We start from the raw sequence: 20,894 nt of genomic DNA, 5'->3' as shown, positions 1-20,894 counted from the left end.
TGAATATCTCTGTGAGGATCAACAAAAAAGGTCGGAGCCCAAATGCGATATTCAAAGAACAATGAGGCAAACAAGTTCAACTATTTAATACAAAGCCCAAAATACCGAGGCACACTTGGAAATCAGGAGTCCAAGCATCTCAGAAGTACAAAGTTCAAAAAAACAAAATGTCTGGCCAACTGGGGTTAAAACAGAACCAAGGGAGCAAAGTAAAAAGTATGAAACAATGTTAAGAGTTTGTGTCAATAAGCATTACACAGAAGCCTCTGGCACTCAAGCCTGAGACCCAGCGGTTCAAGTGCCACAGGTGATTGCAGACGGGTTCCCGCTGAGCATCAGAATTATTATCTTACAGATGATGTACTGATGCATGACAGTAGGAGGAGAATTATTCTATCCAAGTGGAAGATCAAGGGTCTCAAGGATGGTTGGTGGTTTAAAACCTATTCTGTAGCGTGCGTAGTGCAGTGTTCCTGAACAAAACTCCTTACCCACCTTAATATGCATGAATGACCAAGCGGTGGAGAAGAGTGTGTTTGACCAGGCTCAGGGTGGCTGTACCACCACCAGTGTGGCTGTGATGTTCCTGAATGATGGTAAGCTGCTTTATGAATTAAAGCTGCTAGTGTTGCGAGTATAGTTCTCAATTTCAAAAGGCTGGAATGTGTATTCTAAGTTGGTTCCTGGGGTAATAAGGGTAGTTCCTTAGCAGTGCCTCAGTATTCCACATAATGTACAATTTATACCACTATGATTTTATATACTGAATTGTAATGTGTATTATATTAAACTCCCTCCAGTCCTGAACATTGATGCACATTCCTTAACCTTGATTGAGGCATTCGTTTGCGCGTCTCAATGGCATTATGAGCGGCATTGTTGTGGCACAGTGCCGCTGGAAAGGGTCATGGTGAGAGTGATTCCAAAGGGCTGTTAGCTAAAGCGAACCTTACTGCGGCAACTCAAGTTGACGTCAAACCCGGTCCAGTTCGGCCCCAAACTTCCAGTTTGGACATGTGGAGAAACGGACAAAGAACATTAGAAAAAGAAACTGCAAATATGAGGAGAAGCTGAAGACCAATAGGGTTCAGGGATGTGGTAGCCAAGAACATGACGATGATAGGAGAGACATGGCAAGGAATATTAGAAAAATGAAACTGCAAATGTGAGGAGAAGCTGAAGACCAATAAGGTTCAGGGATGTGGTAGCCAAGAACATGACGATGATAGGAGAGACATGGCAAGGTATAACACTCCTGTTGAACCTACCTGTTGAACTTGCATTTTCATAATCGACAAATCTATAAAAATCATGTTGTGAATGGCAGTGGCTGTACCCCCTCCTGTAAAACATGCATGGATTACGAAATACCACATTTCACTTGCAGATGCTTGTTGTTGATCAGGACTCTAGGACTCTATCAATTAAATTTGACAGAACAGAATAAAAAGAATAAAATATCTAGTTTTTCTTGACCCTATCATCTCCTCAGATAATTATTGTCATGTTAAACATCCTCTAATGTGTTGTGGTAGCAATGCTTTTCAATTCTTATTTGTAAAAGACCTTCGCACTCTCTTTTGCCGTGAGGCATATCTGAACTTACACCCGAGAAATGCTACCGAGTTTCCTTTATAGAAGGTATAAATATTTTATGTATGATTCTCCACAAGCTGGAAGAGACAACCATGAGCTTTGGATGGCTACGAGCAACAAGATAAATATGTCTGTAAGTTTAAAGGCTGGTGGGCTTCACACATCTCACCGACTCCTCAGCTTCACGTGGGCCGTCATATACATGTTCTTCCATAACCGATACATCAGTCTCATCCTCTGGGCATTTGTGTCACTTAGAGCGGATGGGACGACAGTCGAGGGGTATCAGAGTAAAGTCAACATTATGAGGAGACATCAAAGTGGCATACAGCCCCTGAGATGCGACAGAGAGAGCATGGCTGCCTGTGAGGAGAGTTCTGGTTGTACACAGCAGCCTGTCAGTCTGTGCTCGCCCTCCGGAACCGACGGCAGGACAGCAAAACCTGCCCTGCTGGTGGCACACATACAAGTCAATAGATATTGATGTGTGCTCAGTTGAAATGTATCTTTTTTTTCACATGGATTGCAACACAACTATTTGTATTAGTTATTTAACATGTCCCTCTTGAGGTCCACATGGTGATGTTCTAATGAAACAAGGTATTTAGCTTCTGGGTTCCTGTTCCGTGACAGGTTGTCTGATTAAATCTGCTAAAACAAGTGGTCTAAATGGCTGGTAAAACTTCAGAGATCATTTACGAATGATATATATTTTTTTATTATTGCCAACACAAAAAATGGGTTGTACATAAGAGATAATGGACAGAAGACACTTCGCCATCTTTAGGGTTCCAGCCGTCGTCTCCTTCTTCTTTAATTCCACAACGTTGTCAAGACATTTGTTGGAAGAAGAACCAACAAAATAAATGTACCTGTGTAACATAAAACATCTTACTCTCCATGTAAACTAATTTATATTATATCACTGTACTTCAGGACTGTGCATTGAAAGGATAATGAAATGCTGACATTGACATTTTTTAGGAAGCCAAGGAGTTTATAAGGGTTAGGTTTATGTGTGAGCTGGTGTGACGCATGAGTGGGTGGCTCTTGGCCAGACTGGCAACTGCTTTAATGAAGCATGTCTCTGAGTCAGAGAAAAGTCCTTCAACGTGTTGAGGACGAGGCCAGTTCATTTGAAGGTCTATACTGTAGGTGAGCCAAAGTTTGGAGGAGAAAGTGTCACCTGATGCTTCTAACCAGGTCCACCAACACAGCTTTGTTATGAATTCATATGCTGCGTCAGTATATGTACGAATCTGCCACAACTCTCCTCTTGTTACAATGTCATCTCAAGCTTGAGTCCTTGTGACAAAAGCTCCTTTCACTGGTGCTTCGTGTCTCCTGAGTTCGATTAGCTTGGAATTTCACTGTTCCGGATGGGAGGATCCAGAGGCCACGCGGCAGACATGAGGCCAGCTTTTCTACTGGATTTTTAAAAATATTGACTGTACTGCCCTGCTCCTTAAAGTGCTTTGACAAGAAAAGGCAATCACATTTTCCAAGAAGACGGGAGTTCAACACCGTGTCCTTGAGATGTTTTATTTTAGCCTGAAATGTGAAATGACTCCATTCAGTCAGGCACTCAGCAGAGGAAGAACAGAACAGAAGCACAATGAATCAGAAGGTCTTAATGTGATGCTGATGGAAACCACTAAAACATTGAGGGCATTTCATTACAAGTCCCTTTTTAATAACGGAAACTGTCCAATGATTAAAAGCCCATTCCCAAATGAAATACCACAGTAAGAGGTGAATTCTCATCAGTTTAAGACATGAGTTGATCGTGTATTTTGCACCTATTTTCTCAAGTATTTTTGGGGCCATATGTTAGAGCAGCAACACCTGCATTAAACATAAGGAAAAACTATATTTGATGATTTTTAATCTCTGCATTAGATTATTATTACACCGTTACACAGTGATCAGTTTTCATCTCGACTTGTAATACACAGGTAGAAACATGATGATCTGCCTCCAGGTCTTGATCATGACAAGTGACATTGCAATACAGGCCAGATTTCTTCTTAAAAGCAACATCAAACGCAGTATCTGAGCGGTGGGTGACGGGTGTGTCTTGCTCATGATCAATCCCAAACATGCCTTTCGAGGGACACATGAAATGTGAACTCAATTAAAATCCTACACTCATTAAAAACAAGAGCTAGAGAGAGAGTAATGAGGACACAGATTTTTTTTTTTCATCTTTGCAGGATTTGGTCCAAGAGTTTCTGCAACACAAAACACAAGAGATAAACGTTAGCAACAAAGGGGCAGATAAGTGATTGACAATTTCTCCCAGCATGTGTCTCAGATCAGAGCTCGTCGCCCTCCCTAAATGAGCTCCCTCTCCGGAAGCTGGCACACTGCCTCAGTAGTTCCAGAATTCTCTGGACCACTCTGACTGAATATGTTGCAGGGCAATTATCAGCTGACTATTTAAACTTCTGACTGATCTTCAGAACAAAAAGGCATTCAATTAATGCAGCCAAATTTAAAGCTGGATGAAGAACAATACAGTAAGAATGGAAAACACATGTCATCAAACCATGAGTGTCTTCAAGACCTCATTCTGTCAATGCCTCATCCCCTTAAAATGATGGGTCCTGCTCAATATCCAGGTCAACTCATTGAACTTTTTTTCTGTTTTAATTTCATTTTTGAACCAAGACAGTTTGGTTTTGACTTGACCTGTTGTGTTGGTGGTGGCGGTGTTTGTTTGTACTCTGGGTCTGAGTTCATTCGTTTGTTCTTTTGTAAAGAGAATGCCTCCAAAATGACGGTGTTCTATAGGAGTGTTTGGACTTAAGAATATTCTAAAGAGTTCATGTGAGCTGCCCATTTAGCCATGTCGAGATATGTATAAACATTGCTGTGGTTTAAATAGCTGGCTCGAGCCAAACAGTCAGCGTACAAGGTGACTCAACAAAGGCAACATGAGGCAGTCAAGATGGTGGCAATCCCAAGTTTAGACCAGCAGGTGGAGCTAAATAGTGCCAACAAAACCTGCTAAAGGCCGAAAACACTACACTGGCTAGATACAAATGTCAGCAGCAATAGAGTGCAACATTGCTGCCACTGGTTTGTATTACTTTGCTTCTAATTTTTTGTTGTCCGTAATGAATGACCTCCATGATGCTGCTGCCACCTACTGTCCGATGGAGCGATTTATGTATAACAGCAGTACAATAAATATATAAACCTCTAAAGGATTTTATTCATCTTTTACAAATGTATTCTGTCAGGCTTTCTGGAACCTCTGTCCTGAAATATGTATTTAGTGCCTTAAAATAGACATGTTAACTTAAGAAGCTGTCTCAGTTTTTCCAAACTTTGGTCAGTACTGCTCGATAAAAGTTGCCAAATGTCATTGTCCACTTGTGAGGGGAATGCCTGACTTTGTCCCAAAGGTTTACTAGATAAAGACAAAAATCACTTCAAACTCTGAAGTTTAACACCTCCCATTCAGCTGTTTCTGGTTTTCTCCTTTATGCCTCCAGCATAAAGCCAATGCATAATCACGTCAACAGTTTAGAATAATCTGGGCCCAAAACACCTTGTTTGTGAAGCTGCACTAAGTGTGTAATCATCTGTGATTCACGTTGCTCTCACACCACATGACTGACAGTCCACTGTTCCAGTTCGGCTCTAATGGGACAGCAGGTGAGAAGTGAAGCTGAGTGGATGAGAGTGACATCCCATGCCCTAAATATATCAGTCATTGGCCAAAATGGTTATTACTGTCAGGGGACGGGACAAATGAGGACTCAGACTTTTCCCCTGTATTTTTAGGTGCCAGGATGATTTATTAATGATTGAGCAGGCTCACAAAACAGCTTCATATGTGCCACCAAGCCATATTAAAGGTGATATATGAATACATTCTTAGAAAGTGACTCTGCAAAAATCCATGGGTTTTGTTCAGGTAGTCAAATACCGACCTCTGCTGGTCAAAGAGCATTGTAACTAAACTTCAGACTGATAGAAAAACATCCATTAACTAATATTCTCCAAAAATGGGGCTCATGTTCTGAACATGTAAAGGAGTATCTGTCAGGGTGTCAGTACTACTCTGCAGTGGACAGTACTTATTTAACTTGGTCGAAAAGTGGTGCCCTCAAACTGAACAATACAGTGATTCATCGTTCCGGACAAACTTTCCTCAATGACTTCACAAAATGAGCAAGCACACATACGCGGACGTCAAAAGACTTAATTCCAGCAAATTCATTACAAAAGACACAACAAAGTGTTTCACCTTTTTATAGACTTCAGCTCGCAATCGGTTCGTTTGTGCCACCGCCTTATTTCTCTCTTCCTGCTTCTTCTTAGTCACCTCTGGGAGCAGGTTATAAATCCTGTGGACACAGACATGTCACAACGACAACAAGTAACAAACCAAACTGTAACAATAACGACAACGACACCAGCAATAGTAGTACCATTATGAATTTTGCATCGTCAGCATCTATTCGAGGCCTCACGTAACAATAGGCTCTTGTTCAGAGCTCAGTAGGTGGCGCTCTCGGTTTAAATATTATGTGAGGTTTCATTGAACTTCCTTTAAGTGAAATGAGTGATGCCAATGCTCTGACAATGAATACATTCTTTCATTGGTGCAGACCTTTTGTCCCACTGACAAATGTTATGGTGATGATGGATGACTGGCAGCTTTTATCTGAATTATTTATTTAGCTTTCATTTATTGTCGATTGCAATCGTCATGTGGCAGGAAAACAATTTTTGTTGATGAACACTAGTTTGCGCCAGAAAAAAAAGGAATGGAATATATATATATATATATATATATATATATATATATATATATATATATATATATATATATATATATATATATATATATATATATATATAAATTGGGATAAAATCATGGGAAAAGATATAACATGTAAAGTAGGAGACGTTTTACAGCCTAAATACGGCACCAGAAATGTTTGATAATATGGGGTCAAAACAACCAATTTGTTCTCAGATATCTCCCCTCCGACTGTATCCACTTTGAAAGATTTCCAGCCAAAGCGGCATCATCTCATCAGGTGTCTTCTCTGATAAGGGAAAAGAAAGCACGTAGATAAGAGCCTCGGAGGTTAACTCATAACTCCCGACAAGGCGTTTGAGAAGGCATCGCGTCTGAGCAGTGTGGTGGTTTGTCTTGCACAAGTGTGAGATGATACAGTCAACGCTTCATACGTGCTGGACGACTCACCGACGGGACCGGAGCTGCATCTCTCGGCCTGAAATAGACCTCTCTCTGGGCTTGAAAAGGTTATCTAGGACACACACGCACACAGGCAGACGCACCATTGTGAGATGAGAGTTCATTTGCAGATCCATTATGTAAATGGAGATGAAGTGCAATGTTTGTGAGATCTGTCTATCTTGGACAAACACAGAGACCCACAAACGCACCGCAGCCTTCCGTGCTAATATTGACACAGCATGAAGCGCAGAGCCACGCCACGAGCCGTAATGAGATCCTGATTCACTTCATTTGTTATTGTGCAATTAATAAACGCTTTAGTGGTAGCAACATCATCATGTCGCAGTTAACACTATTACAGACAATTACAGTTTTTATTGATGATAATTACTGCAGTTAATTGTAATGCCTTATCTGAATGGGCCTTCTTTTAAATTTGCATACAATATACAGTAGTGTTTTTTTAAATTTAAGACAAATGCTTCCTCTTCTGAATTGATTCAATGGTATTTATTTAGGAATATTATAATAGGAAAATAGGTTTCATTTAATAATCTTTGGACAATATAGATAAAAACAAATATTTGGGGGGTTAATTGAATGATGAAGATAATTTAATTCAGAAAATAAAATTCTCCAAATAATTACTTTATATAATTAAAAGGTAAAATTCTCTCGCTCTCTCTTTTTTAAGGGTTTAAACCATTATTATGTTTCAAAAATATATTATTGAGGTAAAAGGGCGTACATTGAAATATGAATACATAAAATAAATTTATTGGGAATACAATGTTTTCATGAGAACACAGTGACTAAATTAAGGATGAATAACAGCGTCCCACGACAGAAAAGTGCAAATGACAGGATCCTGTCTGTCTCGCGTTCCACCTCAACATCGAGACGATAGTCACCGGTCACTGATCTGTGACAGTCGTGAACTCACACAAAGGCGAAGGTGCCTTTGATTTGAATGGCAAAATAAAAACCACCCTCCCTTTATTGATTGTTCATAGATGTTTCACATTCATGACGCCTTGTTACTATGTATTTTTACGCCAGTTTCAAAACGAAACTGCAGTACTCCCAAAAGGCCAGCAGAGAGCAAAGTTGGATAAATGCTACTTTATTTAGAGAGATGCCAAAAAATAGTCGTCAACAGAAAAAGGGAAAGGCTTGAATAATAAACTGTAATTTTATTTTTTAAAATAAAATCCCATTTCAGATTCTTCGAAAATTCAAAATATTTTGTCAATGATAATGAAATTATTAACATGTTAAATATTATAATTTACATATATTCCATAATAATAATGAGAATATTTATTCTCTCGGTTCTTATCGTTTTTCACTCTATTGCACCACCATAGAAGTGAAGAAAAATATTTAGAACTACAGCTCACCACTGAGTGGGTCCGGTGTGGTGCACTTCTTCAGCTTGCCCGGTTCCTCCTTCAGGACTTGCATCAGTTCCACCGTTGAAGTCTGCAGGGCTCGTCTCTTCCTCGCCCTCCACTCCATCCTTCTCAGCCGACCCTGGGATCGACTGATGAAGTCTGGCCTGAAGAGCTCCAGAGCCTCCTGGGGGTGAGGAGGGAAAATAAAAAACTACAATAAGCTCCTTGTTAGTGGGAAGCCTTCACTACAAGTCATTGACACTAATCCTGCAGAAGGAGGTGAAAATTAATCTGTTCTGAATTATCCTTAATCTATTCCTTAACCTTGGAGAATCCTCTTCGCCGCCTCCACAGAGGTGTGGGCTACATGCTTGGATTACACTCAGCTTTAGCCACAGATAATGGCACAACAGCTTCACACACAGGAGAAATGTCTGTTTTCCGGTGCAGACCAGGGCAATACAGTGTCCTTTTCCCGTTTTGTTCTCGTGAGGAGACATTTATTACAGCTAAAGTTTGAAACCTGGCGTCATCCAACTCCACCCTTAAAAATGAAGCTTTCAGACTTAACCCTGCGAGGGTTCAAGTGAACATAACGTCTTTATTAAAGGAAAACCATAAAGCTTTTCTTTGGCTAGTTTGAAAATATCAAAACAATGCCGCTTCACTTTTCCTCGAAGCACAAACTTCCACTAAGTCTGAACCTTGGCTGTTGGCCTCAGCTTCTCTCTTAAATTCATTTGATGTCACTTAGAATTCCGAATTCTGTTTTTAAACAATGAGATCAGTCTCTTACTTGCAGAGTGAGAGTTGCTGCTGAACCTTCTGGAGAATTGGACTTGGACCCAGAATGATAATAACATTTCCATTCCAAGGTTGAGGCTTGTCCTTGGCGCTCCACTTGCCAATCCTGCCCCGCCGGCTTCACTTGCGCAGCGTCGTCCTCTGGAGACACAGCGAAGTGAAATAAGTGTCAAACACCGTCTGTGAAGTCACAACGATTTATTGAAAGGTTCCAAAAGAGCAAAAAAGCAAGACTGTAATCTGAAATGGATCTTTTTTCCTTCAATCTTCAGTTTACTGTTTTATTTGATATTGTACTGCGGAGCAAAGACACAGTACGAGTGCATCTTTTCCTCCTCTGAGATTGAGTTACGACGAATTTCTCACCATGTTCATCGGATCCATTCAGGACTTTATGATGTGAAGAGGCAAGAAAATGAACAAATCCCAAAATGGCCCACACACAGACTCTGGATAGGCAATGAGGAGCCAGAGGGAACATGAGTGTGGCATATGAATAATGGAAAAGATGGCGGCGCATCCATTCTGCACCTGTAACCTCGTTCCTGGGCCTTTTATGGAGAGTAACTCGCTGAGCCGTGACTTTGTGGCATGTAAGCAGAGCACCATCATATGCTTCACAACGCACTGGAGTGAAGAAATACAAAACACAAACTGTTTCCTCAGAAAAAGTCTTGAACTTGTGGCACCCGAACAAATGAGAGCGGCCACAGACGTTCAGAAGAAAACAAAGGTAGAGAAAGGTTGTGGGTGGAGCAGAAAATACATTCTGTATTGACCTGGAGAAAGTTGTTTAATAATTGAAAAAGTTTTTTATTTTTTTTATTTTTTAAGTGAGCTCACTGCTCTGGTGAAGATCAAGTCGGAGGAGCAGTTGCAAGGGATCAAAAAAGATACCCAGTACCACAACTGTTGTTTTTGACAGTTTTGCCAACATAAATTTCTCTTGGAAACAAAATTCTTTTATCAGAACTGGGGCTTTCTTGAAAAAGAAACCAGTAATGGGTCAACATCCAGATAACAGATTGATGTCTAAGGCCCATCCGTGCTCTGCGTTCATTTTCTCCGTATTTCTGTACGTTTCCACAAAGCTTGCAGATGAGGACCAAACAGAGCAGTACCACCAGAAACCATAGGGGGCAGTGTACCTCGGTTCTGGACCACAATCCGTTCCAGACGGCCGTTCGAGAAGTGAATTGTTTGAAATCTGAATTGATTTTTCCCATTACAATTAATGGAAAAAGAAATAACGCGCACCTTATGTTTTTCCGTTTTATTTTTCGTTGGCGTTTGAGTTCTGGATTTTCGTTCGAAATCCGAAATTCTCCATCCACCAGTGGCAACATATTTAACAGCCTCACCGACCACCGCCTCCGACAATGATGCCTCCATTTTATTCCAGATTATAATAATAATAATAATAATAATAATAATAATAATAATAATAATAATAATTATTATTATTATTATTATTAATAATAATAATAATAATAATAATAATAATAATAATAATCTGAAAACATTTTTTGAGGGTGGACAGAGTGGTAAAATGCCACTAATTGACGACTACACAAAAAAGGAACAAAAACAACAAACATAAAACAAAGTCAAAAACAAACAAAATAAAAAAAAAAACAAGAACCAATGAAAACATTAAAGTCATGCCTGTATTTTGTAAAAATGTCCATTCAAATGTAGTTCAGGAGCTTTCACTGATCTACGTCAACAAATTGAATCCTGTCTTTCACAGTCATGGATTTATCAATAGACCTCATTGCAACGTATTGTCTAACATCCAATTCCAGTCCTCAACTGAGTGAAGAAAGTGAATAAACTCTGTGAGGAAAGATTTGTTCCCCCGGTCGTGGATTCCAATGAAATATCTGTCCGTATTGTTAAAGAGCTGTGGCCCCTGAGACCGTAATAGCGGCGGTCGCAAAATTACAGTGTTAAATTGAGTCTGAAGTCCACTCCTGTTCACCTCAGCCGCGATACGTAACTTCACACATGGAATAAATTGCTGAATTTCCCACGGGATTGCGTGAGTGTGTGACATGACGAGAATCAATGTACAGACATTGCATTCCACCGTGTAAGCAGGTATTGATAAGTGTTTGTAATGAGTGGAAAAAGAAAAAAAAAAAAAACTCCACCTTTAGTTTCAGTGAGAGTTTGCTTCACAAATTTAACCAACAGATTTCTACAATACAATGTTAATGATATATATATATATTTTTTTGTGATAGCACCATACTACTGCTGCTCCCAATATGTCACAGCAAACACATGGCGTGTTGCCTGGTCAGCTCGCCAATGCATCACATGGATAGACAACCATTCACACCGGGGGACAATATTGAGTCAAAATCAATTCACTTTGCCTGCAAGTAACTCTTTTTCAACTCTCTTGAAGTGATTATATTTGAATAATCAATTAGGGACAAAACTAAATAACGCTGATTCATCATGTACAAGTGTTTCTCAGGGAACATTTTCAAGTCAGGTGCTGTTACTGGATTATACATGTGTCATTGCCACAATATCCATGATGAAGGAGTCCAAATGAGATTGTGCTGATGGACAGAAAATACAAGTTTGAAACACTAAATTAGATCATTCTAGTGTCAAATATTATGTATTATACAATATGCAATTAATAGTGATTAATGAATGAGATATTACAATTGTTTTTTCTTTTTCTTTTCCTATGGAGCCACACCCCTTTTTTTCTGCAATAAAAAACGATTTATTCAGCCTGTCACAATTGTTCCACTATCTGCATGGTTTTTATTATTTACATTTTTGTTTTTATTATTTAAATTTTAAATCACATTTAATCACCAGAGCAGAGTTAACGCGTGGTTGATGGCAAATGAAGTGGATATTTTGAGTATGTTCACCATATAACGTAAAGGAAGAGAGGAACACATGAGTAGACGTGAATGCTTGTGCTTGTAGCATGTTCTTCAGCTTCTTCAGAGCCTCTGAGGTTATTCTAAAGATTGTTCTTGACAGTATCTGCTGTGGTGAGTTGGAGTAGTAAACAAATGTTTGCATGAGGAAAGCATTATTGACCAATTTGGTGTTGAGAACATTTTCCTTTAAGTTACATTTTATATAAAATGTCGGCTCAATTTGCGATTGATCGCGAGTTAACTCATCTTTAGTATGATTCATTGAGATTCAGCCCTAGCCATACTGTATTTGCAAGTTGAAATGGTAACCATTTCCTCTCTGTAGAACTGTAGAAATGAGAGAATTTCAAACTTCAACTTTTTCAATGTGATGACATCCTCTGAACATCTTGCCCAGCAGGAACGTGCCAAGATTGTGGCACAACGTGAAGTTTGGGAATCCGTTGCTCAAGTGCAAAGACATTGGTGAACCATTAGGGCAATACATGCTCAAGTTGACACACAGAGGATCAAGAATGGCCGTGCAAAACTCATGGCTACAGGGTCTGCAGCTGACACTGGAAGATGCCGTTGCCTATGGTGAAGTTTCATGTGGGGAAAGCAGGCTCTCTTTTCACACAGCTCTGACTGCACTCCAGACTAAAAGTGTATCCCAAAAGTGTTCATTTTTAGTAAAAATAATAATTAATAAATAATGTATTGACAGATTTCAGAGTGATTTATCTTGGAATTGTCCTTTCGGAATGTGTTGTATAACTATGTAGTCTTGTATTCAGACATAATCTTGTGTCATCAACGCTTCCATCTGTTTATCATAGGCCCTCGTTCCTCTTTTGAAATGATAATTATTTCACCCAATTTTAATATTTTGTTGAAATGTTCATCCTAATCAAAGGGAAATAAGTGAGTAGGCACTGAGCTGACACTGTAACACATTTCATGCAAAAGGCCACTCCTCAGAACTCTAATAGCTGAATCCTATTAACAATGCATGAGGAACAAATGAAAACATGAAGGGGCGACTACAAAAGGAGAATTGGGTGCCGCGTTCAAACGGCAGCCAAGACTGCTTGCATGATTTTCTGGAGATAGCTTTGTGAGCCGCTGAGAAGAACACACACATCAATCGCTCCGGGCGCTTTAGATTTTCACTTCCAAGGGAGGAAAGACGAGTTTTTGGGGGTGGGAGGGCATACCTGAGCCCGTACTGAGAGGTTGTTTGTCCTGAAAATGACTCCGCGTGGACAATCTGGACCCATCTGCTTTCCTCGACTTCATCTGTGTGTGAAGTCCAGTCGCTTTCTTGGGTTTTGAAGAAGGTTTTGGCCACCGATCATCCCTCCCAAGTGAGGCTGAGTGTCTGACGCCTTTTTTCACTGTCTGCTTTGAAGCGCCGAGTTTCAGAGAAAATGAAGACCGGTGCGGTTGGTTAACCTCGCCTCCTCTGAGATCCTTTAGTTCGACACAAAGTAACTTGTCCAAAAGGACCAGACATGATGTGAACCTCTGAGGAACCTCGCGGTGAACGCAGGACAGATGAGAGAAGACTTGCTGAGTAACACGCGAGTCGTCCATGCGAGCGCGAACTTGTTTAAACCTCCAGTGAGCATTTCGATTTCCTTGATCGCCAACCATGAATCCATTAGTCGGTGGGAGAGATTGAAAGACGTTCGCCGGCGACTTAATGCCGACATCCAGTTGGCACTGGTCCAGTTCTTTTTTTGGGACTCGCATTGCAGATGTGAGCTGAGAAATGCCACCATTAAGGGCAAATTTACAGCTACATAAAGGTCTCTGGATTGTTTTCGTGTCAGACACTCAGTTACTTGTCAGACATCTTCCTTCCCGTCTCATCCAAACTGCTGAACACCTCGGGACCGGACATTCTTGTGCAGCGGAGCAAGAACTGTCTTTCAAGAGGCCTGAAGAGAGAAGAGAGAGAACAGTAATGAATACAAGTGCGATGTCTTTCGACTGGGTCCACACAGATGACTGAAACATATACTGGTGTTGTTAAATAAATTGTGTAACAATTAAAAAACAAAGTGATAATAGAATTAAATGTATATGTTTTGAACAGGGACTTAAGCTCAGGAGGAGAGTCTGCAGTGGTCAGTGCCTGAAAAACAGTCTTCAGCGGCAAAAACTCTTCTACTACTGCTAATGATAATAATAAAATACGACATGACAAGCATAATATGATCATAATAAATAAATAAATTCTACATCTGGTACATAAAGGATTCACAACGGTATTTGCATTGAATATTTTTACAACAATTTTTTAAATAAAACATTTTAAATCTTAAAATACTTTTTTTTTGTTTGCATTGACTTAAAAAACAATCATGAAATTCTGCTAAACTGTTTAATAGAAAAAAATCAGGGTAAGAAAAGGTCCAGTTATTTAACAATTGACATTTTGATGTTTGCTAAAATGGGTTTGTTTTCGTACTTAAAAAACAATCAGTTTAGACCCTCAACATGGAGACTAATAAGCGTATGAATTTTGAACACCTATAGTTTCACACTAACCCCAACTTATATGCTAAGCTGAAAGATTTGAATGGAACAAGCCTATTTACTGAAAATAAAAGGATTGTACATTGTTTTTTAGTCCTAGTTTCATTTCACTGTCTGATCATTGGGTTTTTAAATCAAGCAGCTCCCAGGTCACATGACCTTCACTGAACAGACAAGTGAGCTGGGAGCTGTTTATATCATTGATGTTTGGCTTTCGACAGATTTGGGAATCTCCTGCTGTGGGAACCCACTGACTTTCACCAGCTGTCATGCATTTCTCTCTCCAAATCTGTCGATTTTGCAGCGCTACTATCTAGGTCGCTCCCGCTTTATTGAACATGAAAGAGCCGTCCACTTCAGAGGCGCCGGACTCAAACTGAAACAATTATCAGACTCACCTACTCATCGCAAAAGTGCAGCGATCTCATCACCGAAAAAAGATTTTCCCCGTGAACACTTCATTATCACATTAGTCACTTCACTTTATCATTTCATCGTATAGTCGGCGCTTTAAGCCGTGTTCAGTGCAGCCCCCGGCTACTAGAGTGATGAAAGTGTAATCTCTCGCTGGCTTTCTGCTCCTCGGCTCAGCTGATGATGACTCTCCTGTAATGTGGTTATCTGCAGTGCTGGCCTGGCACATTTTGGGATTACTCTTCAACATCATACAAAGGGCTGAACGCACAGGTCTATTGTTTCAGAGGGCACAGACGCAAGCCAATCCACCCACTTTATTTGCCGCTGACGACTGTCTTTTCATTAAAGTGCATGATTTATTATGGCAGCCATTCAGAAATAATGCACTCATGTGGCGCCTGTATGTGTGAATTAAGGACCACTTGCTTCTGCTGTTTTGGGAGGAAAACATGTGGCGTGTTATTGAACTGAATATTCAAATTTAGTAGTAATTAGTAGAAAATATTCATGCAATTTATTTATGCAATAAATAAATTAATATATGAAAAAAAGTATCTTGAGTTACAGCATGTATGTAATGATTATTTTCTGTGCATACTGTGGTCAGAGTGTCACAACCTTTTCCACCTTTTCTGACTAGATGTTTTTCTCTTTTTTAATATACAAACGGGAGAAGAAATAGCAACGAGGAACAGTAGTGGCAGATCAGTAAGAAACTCTCACTTCAGCACCTGAAGAAGAGCCATTTGCAGTTTGACTGTATTCATAGTGTGTACTTAGACTTGCATGGCTTATGGCAGGATGAACCCGGTTGCCCCAACATTTTTCATGGCTGTTATGATCCATGCGGGGTCGTGAGAGGGTCTACAGGCCCACAGTTTAGCTAATGCTTAAGAGTTAAGATAGTGTTTGAATTAAGTCTCAAATGCATCTAAACCAATGGCCCACATTCATGAATGCAAATGGACACAGATAAGTGAAGTACTAAAGTGAAAATCAAAGTCAAGTTTTGGGGGAAAATTCTGTGTAGATCATTGACTAAGTGTAAAATGAAAAAGGAGTACATCAAGTTTTAAACAATTCCCAAAAGTCCACTTTGTGCTTCTTTAAAGTGCAACTGGACTGATGAAAAAAAAAAAAAAGACTGATAAAAAAGGACTTCAACAGAGAGACTCTAATTTTTTAAGAGAAGATGACTTCACGATGCTGTTCTCTTGCTCTCTCTCACATACAAAAGTAATAAAAAATATTTCCTCAAGCTCAGCCTCGAGCATTTATTTACAGCAAACAAAACCTGTTTTTAAAACCGCTTAAACAAGCTCTCGAAGCATGAAGGAATCCTCGAACACTACACTAAGACCTTGTAAAGCTGCTTTATTGCCGGCCTCTTCAGGTGTTTGTATATTAGACAAGAAAAGTAATTATGTTTTTCTCCTGTGTTCCACTTTGAGCCGAGTCACATGGGACAGGAACAGGTACTAGCACGGCTGGGGTTTATTCATTCTCTCTCATTCCTGTGATTTATTGTTGCCAACTCTGCAAGTTTAGAGGGGAACATGGTACTTTTACTAATAATAGGGGTGTTTGGGGCGGTGTGTATTTGTTAAAGGGACAGCTTGGGGGACCGGGAGGCCACACAACTAGAAATGGTTCATTCAAGCCAATAACAATGAAAAAGAGGCTTCTCTTTATATGGGTGCGACAAGGTGGACAATATGTACGGCTGAGACTCAGGGGTTTTTGGTTGTGTCAGCATCGAAGATTAAGACCCTCGCACTATTGTTGCCTGTTGTGGGTTCATATGTCAAGAACCCAGCTACCAATACTTCAGTCCGAGGATGCCAGATTACTGCGCTGTAGTTGCCAACAGCTGTTTCAATTCCAAGGCCCAGACCTCGGCCGCGGCAGAGAACAATCCTGAGGACATGTGATGTGCACTGCTTGCACATTTGTGGTGCTGAAAGAGAGCTGAGTGGCCAGTTCTGTGTCACAGAGGAAGACAAAGTGGCACAAAAATAAAGGTGTATCTGAAGTGTTCAGTGGTGAGATTACATACCTGTAGCAATTCAACTCATAGTACTTAGAGACTTCCTTTTTATTATGAGAATCAAGACACTTATCAATCGGAAACTTTGTCATCCTTGAAGAAAGACCCAATTTAGTGAAGCGTCCGAGACGGCATTAAAGTCTAAAGAGGAATGTTGGCTCAGAGCTTCAGGGTCAAACAGCAAGAATTGACTTGCTGATCTTTTGGTAAGGAGATGAAACACTGAGTGACAGGCACTTCATCTAAAATCTGTCAGAAGAGAGTCCACTACGGAGGCTGTGTGGTTGTCTGTTTAAAAAAACACCTCCAAAAACAGAACAGATTATCAGGATTTTTTTTGGGAATGCTGATCAGGGGAGCCCTTGAATTAATCTTCCAAAGAGAACTGAGGCCGTCTTTCTTCCTCGCTCAAACCGTGTGTGTTGTACGAGCAAGTTCTGAAATGCAACAGCTACCTGCCGTCCAACTGAGCTCACAGCATCTTTGGTTGTTTCAAATGTCAAAACAGGTAAAAATTAACGAACATAGCTATCACTGAGGAACACATTCTCACTCCTGAGGTGTCACATGACTGTTGTCAAGTAGACGGTGTGACTCAGGAGTCAGCATTACATGTCGCATGTTGGCGATTTCGGCTACAGATTTCATTCAACGTTTCTCTTTCCACAGCATTTCCTGACGTATGTAGGAGGAAGCTGTCAATCACCTTGGTGTATATAGTACCTTGTGTGACCACTGGCTTGACTCATAGTGCGGAATATGTAGCGGCGTGAGTCATGTCTGGACCCTGACCCCAACCTGTTGGCCAGTCAGTCGAAGCATGGCCCATGGCGTCAGGAAATGCAACGGGAGGGGAAACCTTGGATTTACTTTGGTTGGCTTGGTGGAGGTCTGCGTCCTCTGGGTGCTTTTCTAGCTAATGTATAATGACTGTGATCAAGGCTGTCAGTTTGTTTTGAGGACAAAAGCTGTTGGCGAACGTGACCTTCGAGAAGTGGTGGGGATGATGATAATGATGGGTTTTACTTTTGACTACGCTGCTTTAAAAGCATCTGCGACACAGGATTATTACATGATCAACCAATTTTTTTCTACTTCTATGAATATTTATGCTTTCTCACAAATCCCTCTTATGTCTTGCGAGACTTGTAGGCCACCGTACATTTGGCTGCTTGTGTGAAATAAACGATTTCTAAACTAAAAACATATTCAAAGTACATTAAAATCAGCCTTGTGGCCTTGTATTTACCCCACGTGGCTCATTGAAGTGTGGTCACATGGACTATAATCTAGTTGAGTTCACATCAGGGGATAACTGTGTGGGCCATAGCAGTCTTTCACTCTTAAATAGGGAAACCCAGTGGAATAAAAAATACAAATACCATTGAGGAAAGTTTTCAAAAATAATTATGGTGCAATAATTCATATATTTAATCACCTTTAGGGCGAGGATGCTTGAAATAATGCTATTAAAGTTGGGTAACATTTCCTCCCAAAAAGTACTAGTAAGTTTGGTTAAGTAAATAAAACAGTCTTACCTGTTAGTTACAACAAAAGTCTTCTTCTTTCTGGGAAAAATGTGATCCAAAATTGTGAGGCATTAAAATAGGAAACACTGACAGCAGCCCTCCTTGCAGTCTTATCAGCCACCATCTTATGAGACTATGGTCTTTTCTCAAGCCTCTCAGCTGAGTCGGGGTCAAAGAGCAAGGCACTACACATCAGATATCTGAGCTAATGATGCTGTTTGCCACCCAAGAGAGCAGAATAAAGTGTCCCCAGCTAACGGTGGGCATGCCTCAGTGAGCCTGGATATGCCGCGGCACAGGCTACACCGCGAGCGCTCCCGCATCCCGAGAACACAAGCTGGATCCGGCCCCCCATGTGGCTGCTGTCTCCCTTGTTCAGTCTCCAGAGACGAGGCTCGGGTTGCAGAGCGAGTCACTCGCTCTCAAGTTTCTAGCATTGCATAATAGATCTCAACTGCCTCCCCACACCTGAAGCTTTCTTAGTGATGCTGCAAAACTCCACATAAAAATAAACAGTGGGTTTACCGTCTGTTTCATGATTTCCGGTGCTCCATCACACCAGCTCTTTCCTAAATAAGTTTTCCAGAGGAAACTCAAAAATAGCCACATTCATCTTCTCCGAGTTGAGAGAACTGAATATGAACCAAAGAACACAGAGTCACTGCAGACCTATAAATAATGTATATAGAACAAGGCTGAAGTGACAACAATGGGCTGCAAAATAAGAAAACAAATAAATAATTCTAAAATTGATCACATGCCCAAACAACAATTAATAGTGTTTCCAAATTATGGATCTCTGCCTGGGCTTCTTTTCTCCCCACCTGACCTCGAAATATAAAATGGATGGACGGGTTGAATATAAATTTCATTTTATGAATATATTTTATGCAAAAAAGACCAATTTCCAGGCAATACATGATACTTGAAATGTTTGTATGATATTTAAAAAGACTAAAGGGTAAAATGAAAATGTCGAGAAAGTAAACGTGAATCCAGAAAAATTGCGTTTTATTACAATAGCTGAGAACAAATATTTAATCTTTGTACTAAATATATCAATACAAAAAAATGGCATCAGGTACATCAAAAATGAAAAACTAACATTGAAAAAAGGTTTCAAAAAACAAAATGTGAGGAGGGCAGAGATATATACAATATAGATGATGATATCTACATGATATAAATTATTAAAATGAATGATGAAAAGTATTAAATGAACAGAGTGGTGAGAAATACACCAACTTTAACAGAAATATTTGAGACATTAAATAAATTTGATTGATTAAAAAAAAAAGATGTAACAGAGAGTTGAACAGGAATTTTCCATCATTATTTTGAGACTTGAATTTACATTCCCCTTGTATTTAATGCATTTCTGTGGCATCCTGAGAATGTCTTAATTGGAATGCAAGCTTGTGTGCTCCTTATACAAGTCATGCGCGTGTTAATCTAACACATTCTTGCGGAGTCTCTGTTCTACCAGAGCAGAGACTCCGCAGGACTGGTCTGCCCTGGAAATTGGCTTCCCACATTCAAACAATTGTGGATCAATAATTCATAAGCAATACATTCTTACAAAACATTAGCTGCACATTTCAAAGGATAATAGTCATAACATTAAAGCGACAACCCAATTTCCATCCATACAACTTCCCCTGCAGGCACAACAGATGACTCAAAAGCTTTGAGAAAATCAAGCAGAAAGAATGTATGGCTTTTGAAAAGTATGCTCCTTTCAGATGTATCCTGTGCCGTTCTCAGATGAGCGTTGGTCTTTTTCACATGAGCGTGTACCTGTCGACGACAGAAGGAACTTCCAGTTGTAGTTTGGCTTTTTACAGCAGAAACTGATCCCGGCAGTTAAACAGACCATGTTACAGGTGACATTACTGTCATTATCATTAATATTTAGGGCTCCATCGTTCAGCAGATTTATTCCCCATTCACACAGAATGGTGTTCACATCACTGTTAAACATCCAACACACTGCACAGACTACTACACAAAAATAAATCACGATATATGCATCGGAAAATGACTAATTTACATGTAAAGTCAGTGTAGCAGTGCGACAATGTGCAACAAACAGTCATGACACGTGAGAGGATTGTAGCCTTAGCGCATTCGAAGTGGCATGTTTCAGTCGATATCAAGTCGCGGCACGCTAACACACCAGAGCCTTCAATATAATTCCACTGCAAATAAAGGGCTACTATTCCGTGCCCTCAACCTCACCTCCACCATCACCTTCATCTAACTATGGACCCGCCCTCTTCTTTGAATTTTTTAATGAGACTTGAGAGGCAGTGGTGAAGTTGCTTTTGATACCTGTGACTAGCGGGACATGTGTTGCCAAGTTGCATTGCAGTATTGTGCAATACAGTCAGACACACATGACTTGTTTTGTTGGCAGCAGATTCTTTTCTCCAGTCTAAAACACCATTG

At 40.1% G+C, this 20,894-nt stretch overlaps 1 protein-coding gene across 1 annotated transcript; it reads right to left on the bottom strand.

Moving 5' to 3' along the window:
• Nucleotides 1-2,585: 2,585 nt before the first annotated feature.
• LOC128765198 ((E2-independent) E3 ubiquitin-conjugating enzyme FATS-like) lies at nt 2,586-13,224 on the bottom strand. Its single transcript, XM_053875693.1, has 6 exons — nt 13,127-13,224; nt 9,008-9,156; nt 8,218-8,395; nt 6,824-6,887; nt 5,855-5,954; nt 2,586-3,827 (listed from the first exon to the last, which is right to left on the bottom strand). Exons 1-6 carry the CDS (start codon nt 13,206-13,208, stop codon nt 3,798-3,800), a joined length of 603 nt encoding a protein of 200 aa, XP_053731668.1. The 5' UTR covers nt 13,209-13,224; the 3' UTR covers nt 2,586-3,797.
• Nucleotides 13,225-20,894: the final 7,670 nt, after the last annotated feature.

Source organism: Synchiropus splendidus, chromosome 9 (assembly GCF_027744825.2).
Source record: "Synchiropus splendidus isolate RoL2022-P1 chromosome 9, RoL_Sspl_1.0, whole genome shotgun sequence".
NCBI classification, from domain to species: domain Eukaryota; kingdom Metazoa; phylum Chordata; class Actinopteri; order Syngnathiformes; family Callionymidae; genus Synchiropus; species Synchiropus splendidus.
This window is presented reverse-complemented; position numbering and strand designations above follow the sequence as displayed.

What these genes read in the sequence shown, in the direction of transcription:
- LOC128765198 (XM_053875693.1), bottom strand. Translation starts at nt 13,208, where the DNA reads ATGAAGTCGAGGAAAGCAGATGGGTCCAGATTGTCCACGCGGAGTCAT. An exon ending in ATGCAGCTCCGGTCCCGTCG is followed by an intron (nt 5,955 to 6,823) that starts GTGAGTCGTCCA and finishes CTGTGTCCACAG; the next exon opens with GATTTATAACCTGCTCCCAG. An exon ending in GAGCTGAAGTCTATAAAAAG is followed by an intron (nt 3,828 to 5,854) that starts GTGAAACACTTT and finishes TTTGTGTTGCAG; the next exon opens with AAACTCTTGGACCAAATCCT.